We start from the raw sequence: 12217 nt of genomic DNA, 5'->3' as shown, positions 1-12217 counted from the left end.
CCCCAGGTCCACTCCCTGTCTGTCCAAACTAAATACAGTCCCCAGGTCCTCTCCCTGTCTGTCCAAACTAAATACAGTCCCCAGGTCCACTCCCTGTCTGTCCAAACTAAATACAGTCCCCAGGTCCACTCCCTGTCTGTCCAAACTAAATACAGTCCACAGGTCCACTCCCTGTCTGTCCAAACTAAATACAGTCCCCAGGTCCTCTCCCTGTCTGTCCAAACTAAATACAGTCCCCAGGTCCACTCCCTGTCTGTCCAAACTAAATACAGTCCCCAGGTCCTCTCCCTGTCTGTCCAAACTAAATACAGTCCCCAGGTCCACTCCCTGTCTGTCCAAACTAAATACAGTCCCCAGGTCCACTCCCTGTCTGTCCAAACTAAATACAGTCCCCAGGTCCACTCCCTGTCTGTCCAAACTAAATACAGTCCCCAGGTCCACTCCCTGTCTGTCCAAACTAAATACAGTCCCCAGGTCCACTCCCTGTCTGTCCAAACTAAATACAGTCCCCAGGTCCACTCCCTGTCTGTCCAAACTAAATACAGTCCCCAGGTCCACTCCCTGTCTGTCCAAACTAAATACAGTCCCCAGGTCCACTCCCTGTCTGTCCAAACTAAATACAGTCCCCAGGTCCTCTCCCTGTCTGTCCAAACTAAATACAGTCCCCAGGTCCACTCCCTGTCTGTCCAAACTAAATACAGTCCCCAGGTCCACTCCCTGTCTGTCCAAACTAAATACAGTCCCCAGGTCCACTCCCTGTCTGTCCAAACTAAATACAGTCCCCAGGTCCTCTCCCTGTCTGTCCAAACTAAATACAGTCCCCAGGTCCACTCCCTGTCTGTCCAAACTAAATACAGTCCCCAGGTCCACTCCCTGTCTGTCCAAACTAAATACAGTCCCCAGGTCCACTCCCTGTCTGTCCAAACTAAATACAGTCCCCAGGTCCTCTCCCTGTCTGTCCAAACTAAATACAGTCCCCAGGTCCACTCCCTGTCTGTCCAAACAAAATACAGTCCCCAGGTCCACTCCCTGTCTGTCCAAACTAAATACAGTCCCCAGGTCCTCTCCCTGTCTGTCCAAACTAAATACAGTCCCCAGGTCCTCTCCATGTCTGTCCAAACTAAATACAGTCCCCAGGTCCTCTCCATGTCTGTCCAAACTAAATACAGTCCCCAGGTCCTCTCCATGTCTGTCCAAACTAAATACAGTCCCCAGGTCCTCTCCCTGTCTGTCCAAACTAAATACAGTCCCCAGGTCCACTCCCTGTCTGTCTAAACTAAATACAGTCCCCAGGTCCACTCCCTGTCCAAACTAAATACAGTCCCCAGGTCCTCTCCATGTCTGTCCAAACTAAATACAGTCCCCAGGTCCTCTCCAAGTCTGTCCAAACTAAATAGTCCCCAGGTCCACTCCCTGTCTGTCCAAACTAAATACAGTCCCCAGGTCCACTCCCTGTCTGTCCAAACTAAATACAGTCCCCAGGTCCACTCCCTGTCTGTCCAAACTAAATACAGTCCCCAGGTCCTCTCCCTGTCAGTCCAAACTAAATACAGTCCCCAGGTCCTCTCCATGTCTGTCCAAACTAAATACAGTCCCCAGGTCCTCTCCCTGTCCAAACTAAATACAGTCCCCAGGTCCTCTCCCTGTCTGTCCAAACTAAATACAGTCCCCAGGTCCACTCCCTGTCTGTCCAAACTAAATACAGTCCCCAGGTCCACTCCCTGTCTGTCCAAACTAAATACAGTCCCCAGGTCCTCTCCCTGTCTGTCCAAACTAAATACAGTCCCCAGGTCCACTCCCTGTCTGTCCAAACTAAATACAGTCCCCAGGTCCTCTCCCTGTCTGTCCAAACTAAATACAGTCCCCAGGTCCTCTCCATGTCTGTCCAAACTAAATACAGTCCCCAGGTCCTCTCCCTGTCCAAACTAAATACAGTCCCCAGGTCCTCTCCCTGTCTGTCCAAACTAAATACAGTCCCCAGGTCCACTCCCTGTCTGTCCAAACTAAATACAGTCCCCAGGTCCACTCCCTGTCTGTCCAAACTAAATACAGTCCCCAGGTCCACTCCCTGTCTGTCCAAACTAAATACAGTCCCCAGGTCCACTCCCTGTCCAAACTAAATACAGTCCCCAGGTCCTCTCCCTGTCTGTCCAAACTAAATACAGTCCCCAGGTCCACTCCCTGTCTGTCCAAACTAAATACAGTCCCCAGGTCCTCTCCCTGTCTGTCCAAACTAAATACAGTCCCCAGGTCCACTCCCTGTCTGTCCAAACTAAATACAGTCCCCAGGTCCTCTCCCTGTCTGTCCAAACTAAATACAGTCCCCAGGTCCTCTCCCTGTCTGTCCAAACTAAATACAGTCCCCAGGTCCACTCCCTGTCCAAACTAAATACAGTCCCCAGGTCCTCTCCCTGTCTGTCCAAACTAAATACAGTCCCCAGGTCCACTCCCTGTCTGTCCAAACTAAATACAGTCCCCAGGTCCTCTCCCTGTCTGTCCAAACTAAATACAGTCCCCAGGTCCACTCCCTGTCTGTCCAAACTAAATACAGTCCCCAGGTCCACTCCCTGTCTGTCCAAACTAAATACAGTCCCCAGGTCCACTCCCTGTCTGTCCAAACTAAATACAGTCCCCAGGTCCACTCCCTGTCTGTCCAAACTAAATACAGTCCCCAGGTCCACTCCCTGTCCAAACTAAATACAGTCCCCAGGTCCACTCCCTGTCTGTCCAAACTAAATACAGTCCCCAGGTCCACTCCCTGTCTGTCCCAACTAAATACAGTCCCCAGGTCCACTCCCTGTCTGTCCAAACTAAATACAGTCCCCAGGTCCTCTCCCTGTCTGTCCAAACTAAATACAGTCCCCAGGTCCACTCCGTGTCTGTCCAAACTAAATACAGTCCCCAGGTCCTCTCCATGTCTGTCCCAACTAAATACAGTCCCCAGGTCCAGTCCCTGTCTGTCCCAACTAAATACAGTCCCCAGGTCCACTCCCTGTCTGTCCAAACTAAATACAGTCCCCAGGTCCACTCCCTGTCTGTCCAAACTAAATACAGTCCCCAGGTCCACTCCCTGTCTGTCCAAACTAAATACAGTCCCCAGGTCCACTCCCTGTCTGTCCAAACTAAATACAGTCCCCAGGTCCACTCCCTGTCTGTCCAAACTAAATACAGTCCCCAGGTCCACTCCCTGTCTGTCCAAACTAAATACAGTCCCCAGGTCCTCTCCCTGTCTGTCCAAACTAAATACAGTCCCCAGGTCCACTCCCTGTCTGTCCAAACTAAATACAGTCCCCAGGTCCACTCCCTGTCTGTCCAAACTAAATACAGTCCCCAGGTCCACTCCCTGTCTGTCCAAACTAAATACAGTCCCCAGGTCCACTCCCTGTCTGTCCAAACTAAATACAGTCCCCAGGTCCACTCCCTGTCTGTCCAAACTAAAACAAAATAACCTTAATCCATTTAGACCTGAGGCCGATTCTAAAAAAAATGTCTCCTAAATCCTAAAGGTTTTCTGAAAAACCCATGCTAATGTATTTCATGCATTGTATTGTATGCCTTACTGATTAATTCAGTACAATGGACCACAATGGAAACAAGACCCCTGCATAATTTTAGCATAACCTTTGACTGTACTACTTGTACTGTTATTCTGTGAATGGAATATTAACCCGTTTAGACCCGAGGACGAGTCTACAAATGTCTTCTAAATCCTGACAGTTTTCTGAAAAATCCCATGTTTCTATGTCAGTCGTTCTCAAACATTTTCATGTCAAGGACCCCCAAACATATATGTATTTGGCCGCCGACCCCCATCTGAAAATATGTTGTTCAGGGACAAGAATATATTCTTTCAGAGCGAACGTTTTTTTTTTTTTTTTTTGACGTCAGGCCTAAATGGGTTCAAAACGTTCTGAAAGAATATATATTCAAACATTTGGGCCACATTTTCATGATTTTATCGAATTTTATCGAATATTTCTCAACAGCTAAAGTATAACATAATGCTTAGTTAAAACACCAAAAGGGGTTCCCGTCCAGAATGGGATAAATCAGTCATCACACCCACAACACCAGAGGGAGTGCAACGAACCATGTAACAACCCAGATTCGGCACAAACAAGGGACTAAATTATTTTCGCTCCTATGCCACCAAAATGTGGAACGCCCTACCAACAGTCATTAAGACATGCGAATCCCTTGACTCCTTCAAAACCGCTCTCAAAGGGCACCTACGGATGGCTGCAATTCGAAACTGGCCCCCGTAAAATCTGAATCCCCCCCCCCCCCCCCCTTTCCCTCACTGTTTATTTTCCCTTTTTACCTCCTTTATGATGAATTCCTGTTCTGTTCTTTGACTACCGGTATATAGAAGTGTCTATTTGTACGTCTCTAAATGTTTTGATGAATTGAACAAGGTGGACCCTCTTGTAAACAAGTGTAATGCTTAACACTCCGAACGCCCAGGACGACGTTCTTTGTCCTTTCTATTAGTAATGCCCGACGCTCAGGACGAAGTATTGTCCAAAAGACGAACTTTATTGATACGAGAACAGATCGCATGGCTGTATAGCCCAGGCGCGCCTGCTGGGCTCTCCTCGGTGATGCGCAAGACTGAGACGTCATCAAAAAACTCCCTCCTCTGTTTAGCTGATGAAAACGAAAATCTTAAAACGTTCATAAATCGCGATCTAAATCATCCCGTCTTTTTCTGAAAAAAGATCCTGTGTTAGACGGCGCTCCGCGGTCCAGTCGCTAGTCTCGATAGATTTATTCTTGTCTCCCGTTGTTGTCGATCGACTCTCGAGTGCTGTGGCTATTGTTAGCTGCTACACAACATCATGAACTTCCGGCCGGTCCGTCCGGAAAAGGCGTCTGTGTTTATAAATCGACTGGGCGCATGAATGTAATGGATTAAATAGTTCCGGGCAATTAAAGTGTTAATTGGGTCGTCCACTCACATTTAACAGCCTTTGTATTGAGTTTGTGCTTGAAATGTACTGTAATTCTGCAAACTGTTAATAAATATTTCAATCAATCAAAAAAAAAAAGTCACAGCCGTCATGTGTATGTGTGCAGTCACAGTGTTGTCGGTTTCCTGCAACAAGGTTCTCTTTCTGGTGTCAGCAAATGGTAAATGGATAATATTTGATATAGTGATAACAGTATATATGGCGTAATGGGCCCCATGTCCCTCTTGATGGCTGTGGCTCAGGAGGTAGAGCAGGTCGTCCAATGACCCCTGGGTCGGCGGTTCGAATCCCGGCTCCTCCTCCTGTCCACATGTGGAAGTGTCCTTGGGCTCCTCCTCCTGTCCACATGTGGAAGTGTCCTTGGGCCAAGACACTGAAACTATGACGAAAAATGTCCCGTCGACTACCTTTTTTTCACTGACAAAAACGACATAAAAACTAAATGAAAACTAAGCCATGGCATGATGACTAAAACTATGACTAAATATACTGTCGATTTTGTCAACACATAAAAACTAGACTAAAATGTTAGGAAGGGACCTAGTGGACAAGAGATCCAGTATGAGTCATTTTACAGTTTGTTGCATGCTGAAAATAGCAGATCTACAAGCTCACAATACGTTGTGATCTTGTAGATCTGCTATTTTCAGCATGCTGCTAATTTGCTGCCAAAACACTGGTGTGTGAATGTGGGACGTGAGGATGCTGGTGTCGACTGTTCACCTCCCAATGCCACTGTTCACCTCCCACTGCCGCTTCACCTCCCAATGTATGGATGAATGGACCTTCACCTCCCAATGTATGGATGAATGGACCTTCACCTCCCAATGTATGGATGAACGGACCTTCACCTCCCAATGTATGAATGAATGGACCTTCACCTCCCAATGTATGGATGAATGGACCTTCACCTCCCAATGTATGGATGAACGGACCTTCACCTCCCAATGTATGAATGAACGGACCTTCACCTCCCAATGTATGGATGAACGGACCTTCACCTCCCAATGTATGGATGAACGGACCTTCACCTCCCAATGTATGGATGAACGGACCTTCACCTCCCAATGTATGGATGAATGGACCTTCACCTCCCAATGTATGGATGAACGGACCTTCACCTCCCAATGTATGGATGAATGGACCTTCACCTCCCAATGTATGGATGAACGGACCTTCACCTCCCAATGTATGAATGAACGGACCTTCACCTCCCAATGTATGGATGAATGGACCTTCACCTCCCAATGTATGGATGAACGGACCTTCACCTCCCAATGTATGAATGAACGGACCTTCACCTCCCAATGTATGGATGAATGGACCTTCACCTCCCAATGTATGAATGAACGGACCTTCACCTCCCAATGTATGGATGAACGGACCTTCACCTCCCAATGTATGGATGAATGGACCTTCACCTCCCAATGTATGGATGAACGGACCTTCACCTCCCAATGTATGGATGAATGGACCTTCACCTCCCAATGTATGGATGAATGGACCTTCACCTCCCAATGTATGGATGAACGGACCTTCACCTCCCAATGTATGGATGAACGGACCTTCACCTCCCAATGTATGGATGAATGGACCTTCACCTCCCAATGTATGGATGAATGAACCTTCACCTCCCAATGTATGGATGAATGGACCTTCACCTCCCAATGTATGGATGAATGGACCTTCACCTCCCAATGTATGGATGAATGAACCTTCACCTCCCAATGTATGGATGAATGGACCTTCACCTCCCAATGTATGGATGAATGAACCTTCACCTCCCAATGTATGGATGAATGGACCTTCACCTCCCAATGTATGGATGAACGGACCTTCACCTCCCAATGTATGAATGAATGGACCTTCACCTCCCAATGTATGGATGAACGGACCTTCACCTCCCAATGTATGGATGAATGGACCTTCACCTCCCAATGTATGAATGAACGGACCTTCACCTCCCAATGTATGAATGAACGGACCTTCACCTCCCAATGTATGGATGAACGGACCTTCACCTCCCAATGTATGAATGAATGGACCTTCACCTCCCAATGTATGAATGAACGGACCTTCACCTCCCAATGTATGGATGAACGGACCTTCACCTCCCAATGTATGGATGAACGGACCTTCACCTCCCAATGTATGGATGAACGGACCTTCACCTCCCAATGTATGGATGAATGAACCTTCACCTCCCAATGTATGAATGAATGGACCTTCACCTCCCAATGTATGGATGAACGGACCTTCACCTCCCAATGTATGAATGAATGGACCTTCACCTCCCAATGTATGAATGAATGGACCTTCACCTCCCAATGTATGGATGAACGGACCTTCACCTCCCAATGTATGAATGAATGGACCTTCACCTCCCAATGTATGAATGAATGGACCTTCACCTCCCAATGTATGAATGAATGGACCTTCACCTCCCAATGTATGGATGAATAGACCTTCACCTCCCAATGTATGAATGAATGGACCTTCACCTCCCAATGTATGGATGAACGGACCTTCACCTCCCAATGTATGGATGAACGGACCTTCACCTCCCAATGTATGGATGAATGGACCTTCACCTCCCAATGTATGGATGAACGGACCTTCACCTCCCAATGTATGGATGAACGGACCTTCACCTCCCAATGTATGAATGAACGGACCTTTGTAAAGCGCTTTGAGTAAAGCACGTAGTGCAGGGGTGGGCAACTGGCGGCCCGGGGGCCACATGTGGCCCCCACCTTCACTTAATGTGGCTGTCAGGTTAATGTCAGGATACTGATATAATATTGGTTTCAGCTGTTTACAATTCCACAACATGCAAACATGACCCGCTTTAATTACTTCAGTCTAAATTAGTAGCTCATTGCTCAACACAAATATAATTAAAAGGCATTTGAAATTACATAAAAATGTTAAATTTCAGGATTCCAATTAAAAAATAGTAAAAAACTAATTCAACATTTCAATTCGAATATAGCAAAAATAACCGATCTACAAGCTCAAAACGCGTCACAGCGCGGCACGTTTTGAGCTTGTAGATCGGCTATTTTTGCGACGACAGTAATATATGGCCCTAGGGAGTGAGTGTGTAAATATAGTGGCCCTCTCCATCGTCAAAGTTGCCCACCCCTGACGGAGTGCATAGGAAAGCACTATAAAAATGCAATCCATTATTATTATTATTATTATTATTATTCTTGAAGGTGATGACCATCCAGAAGAAATCATCCTTCTCTCTGGCGTCCTTCTTGGAGAGGCTGCCTGGGGACTTCTTCTCACACACAGAGGTACGCACGCAAGCACTTCGCACGCACACGCGCGCACACACATACACACACACACACACACACACACACACACACACACACACACACACACACACTGTGGCTCAAGAGGTAGAGCAGGTCGTCCAATGATCCATGGGTCGGCGGTTTGAATCCCCGGCTCCTCCTCCTGTCTACATGTCGAAGTGTCCTTGGGCAAGACACTGGATGTCCTTGGATGGCTTCCGCCGCAATCGGTGTATGAATGTGTGTGTGAATGGGTGAATGTAATGCACAGTCTATGTAAAGCGCCTTGGATAAAGGCGCTATATAAATGCACCATTTACCATTTACCACACACACACACACACAGTCACACACACACACACACACAGTCACACACACAGGCACGGCTCCTTTGTGTTGCATATTGATCAACCGAGTAATACTTGGACACAATTCTCAAGTTAAACAATCAAATCTGCCTGGGACCTCGACGTGTGTGTGTGTGTGTGTGTGTGTGTGTGTGTGTGTGTGTGTGTGTGTGTGTGTGTGTGTGTGTGTGTGTGTGTGTGTGTGTGTGTGTGTGTGTGTGTGTGTGTGTGTGTGTGTGTGTGTGTGTGTGTGTGTGTGTGTGTGTGTGTGTGTGTGTGTGTGTGTGTGTGTGTGTGTGTGTGTGTGTGTGTGTGTGTGTGTGTGTGTGTGTGTGTGTGTGTGTGTGTGTGTGTGTGTGTGTGTGACGCCCCCAGGAGGAGGCTGAGGACAACAGCGACCTCTCAGACTAACCCAGACGTGTGTGTGTGCGTGCGTGGCGCCCCCAGGAGGAGGCTGAGGATGACAGCGACCTGTCAGACTAAAGGTGGCCTTACACTAGCCGATTTTTTTTTCAATCTGAAATCTGATAGCACCACACACTACAGGATAATCGGAGTGGGGCAGAGCAAATATCAAACATTCTTGATGTTGATCGGGCCGATCGCGCTTTGAGCGGGCCCCCGAACAGATCGATTGAGTCGGGCCAACCCAAGCGTCAAAAATGCCCGATTATCGGCTAGTTTAAGGCCACCTTAACCCAGACGTGTGTGTGTGTGTGTGTGTGTGTGTGTGTGTGTGTGTGTGTGTGTGTGTGTGTGTGTGTGTGTGTGTGTGTGTGTGTGTGTGTGTGTGTGTGCGCGGCGCCCCCAGGAGGAGGCTGAGGACGACAGCGACCTGTCAGACTAACCCAGACGTGTGTGTGTGTGTGTGTGTGTGTGGCGCCCCCAGGAGGAGGCTGAGGACGACAGCGACCTGTCAGACTAACCCAGACGTGTGTGTGTGTGTGTGCGGCGCCCCCAGGAGGAGGCTGAGGACGACAGCGACCTGTCAGACTAACCCAGACGTGTGTGTGTGTGTGTGTGTGTGTGTGTGTGTGTGTGTGCGGTGCCCCCAGGAGGAGGCTGAGGACGACAGCGACCTGTCAGACTAACCCAGACGTGTATGTGTGTGTGTGTGTGTGTGTGTGTGTGTGTGTGTGTGCGCGGCGCCCCCAGGAGGAGGCTGAGGACGACAGCGACCTGTCAGACTAACCCAGACGTGTGTGTGTGTGTGTGTGCGGCGCCCCCAGGAGGAGGCTGAGGACGACAGCGACCTGTCAGACTAACCCAGACGTGTGTGTGTGTGTGCGCGGCGCCCCCAGGAGGAGGCTGAGGACGACAGCGACCTGTCAGACTAACCCAGACGTGTGTGTGTGTGTGCGCGGCGCCCCCAGGAGGAGGCTGAGGACGACAGCGACCTGTCAGACTACGGTGACGAGGCTGATGGGAGGAGGGACGCCCTGGCTGAGCCATGCTTCATGCTGATTGGAGAGATCTTTGAGCTCCGAGGCAGTAAGGACCAACCACAGGCTGATCTACTGACTCTACATCGTTGTTGTCGGGCAGATTCTTTTGTGGGGTTTTTTGTGTGAATGAACGCCCTATAATTCACCCTTTGTCGTGGTTCCGCCCCTCTTCGCACCCATTGGTTGCCGTTTCGTGGTTGGATAAAAATCCCCTCTCTCTCCATCCACTACCATTGAAATAAGGTGTTTTTCAGTTGCTTCGTATTGATATTCTGTGAGTTCAGTTCTTATTTTAAACTCTGTGTCAGTAAAACGGAACACCACAGGTGCAGCACGGTGACTGCAGGGCAGGTCATGTTTGATTTTAGTTTTTTCCAAAAATTATGTTTTAGCAAATTCAACAAACAAGGCGGGAACCAGGGCGGAACAAGGCAGAAAGAGCCTGCTGGTTGGTCAGTCAGGGACCAATCAGAAGGCTGACAAAGGGTGAATTCAGCTTGTAGATCGGCTATGTTCAGAGCGCGACCTAACGATGACTTTATGTTCTACTGGATATCTTCTCCACTAAACCCTCTCAGTTTAGTCTAGTTAGTTGACGAAATTGCCAATATATTTAGTTTAGTCCTCATTGGTTAGTTTTTATTTAGTTTTTGTGAGAGAAAAAAAGGTAGTCGACAAACATGTTCGTCGTAGTTTTATTCACCGAGTGGCGCGCTACGAGCTTGTAGATCTGCTATTTTTGAAAAAAATCTTGAAAATGTGTCGCAAATCTTTGAATATATATTCTTTCAGAGCGAACGTTTTTAACTCAAATCTTTGCTTCTGGAGGGGTTCCCTGGAACAACATATTTTCAGATGGGGGGTCGGCAGCCAAATGCATATACTTTTTGGGGACCTTGACGTGAAAAAGTTTGCGAACCACTGACATAGAAACAGGGTTTTTCAGAAAACTGTTAGAAGACATTTGTAGAATCGTCGAAATGGGTTAAAACCCGCAATTCTAAATCCTGTCGCTCCTCTCCCACTACGCGCCACAGAGACGATTAATACCTCAAGTAAAACACATAACCGTATTGGATGGAATTATCAGTATATAAAACAAAGATACATCCCTACTCGCTGTGGCTGTGTTGCCTCACGCCTCTCTGTGTTCCTCTTCCTCAGTGTTGCCTCTCTGTGTTCCTCTTCCTCTGTGGCTGTGTTGCCTCACGCCTCTCTGTGTTCCTCTTCCTCTCTGTGTTCCTCTTCCTCAGTGTTGCCTCTCTGTGTTCCTCTTCCTCAGTGTTGCCTCTCTGTGTTCCTCTTCCTCTGTGGCTGTGTTGCCTCACGCCTCTCTGTGTTCCTCTTCCTCTCTGTGTTCCTCTTCCTCAGTGTTGCCTCTCTGTGTTCCTCTTCCTCACGCCTCTCTGTGTTCCTCTTCCTCAGTGTTGCCTCTCTGTGTTCCTCTTCCTCAGTGTTGCCTCTCTGTGTTCCTCTTCCTCAGTGTTGCCTCTCTGTGTTCCTCTTCCTCAGTGTTGCCTCTCTGTGTTCCTCTTCCTCAGTGTTGCCTCTCTGTGTTCCTCTTCCTCAGTGTTGCCTCTCTGTGTTCCTCTTCCTCAGTGTTGCCTCTCTGTGTTCCTCTTCCTCAGTGTTGCCTCTCTGTGTTCCTCTTCCTCAGTGTTGCCTCTCTGTGTTCCTCTTCCTCAGTGTTGCCTCTCTGTGTTCCTCTTCCTCTGTGGCTGTGTTGCCTCTCTGTGTTCCTCTTCCTCTGTGGCTGTGTTGCCTCTCTGTGTTCCTCTTCCTCTGTGGCTGTGTTGCCTCTCTGTGTTCCTCTTCCTCAGTGTTGCCTCTCTGTGTTCCTCTTCCTCAGTGTTGCCTCTCTGTGTTCCTCTTCCTCTGTGGCTGTGTTGCCTCTCTGTGTTCCTCTTCCTCAGTGTTGCCTCTCTGTGTTCCTCTTCCTCAGTGTTGCCTCTCTGTGTTCCTCTTCCTCAGTGTGGCTGTGTTGCCTCACGCCTCTCTGTGTTCCTCTTCCTCAGTGTTGCCTCTCTGTGTTCCTCTTCCTCAGTGTTGCCTCACGCCTCTCTGTGTTCCTCTTCCTCAGTGTTACCACTCTGTGTTCCTCTTCCTCAGTGTTGCCTCTCTGTGTTCCTCTTCCTCAGTGTTGCCTCTCT

The 12217-nt window shown here is 48.3% G+C and overlaps 1 protein-coding gene across 3 annotated transcripts in view; it reads left to right on the top strand.

Annotated features, from left to right (window-relative positions):
* The window catches only part of snx25 (sorting nexin 25), a 146928-nt gene that overhangs the window by 105987 nt on the left and 28724 nt on the right, over window positions 1-12217 (top strand). For all 3 annotated transcript variants that reach the window (XM_079531283.1, XM_079531282.1, XM_079531281.1), the window contains exons 17-18: window positions 8189-8272; window positions 9996-10113. In XM_079531283.1, coding sequence (XP_079387409.1) covers window positions 8189-8272; window positions 9996-10113 — 202 coding nt within the window. The remainder of the gene's footprint in view (window positions 1-8188; window positions 8273-9995; window positions 10114-12217) is intronic.

The sequence above is a fragment of the Electrona antarctica genome (assembly GCF_951216825.1).
Source record: "Electrona antarctica genome assembly, contig: scaffold_49, whole genome shotgun sequence".
NCBI classification, from domain to species: domain Eukaryota; kingdom Metazoa; phylum Chordata; class Actinopteri; order Myctophiformes; family Myctophidae; genus Electrona; species Electrona antarctica.
The sequence above is the reverse complement of the archived record's forward strand: the minus strand, read 5'-3'. Positions and strand labels throughout refer to the sequence as shown.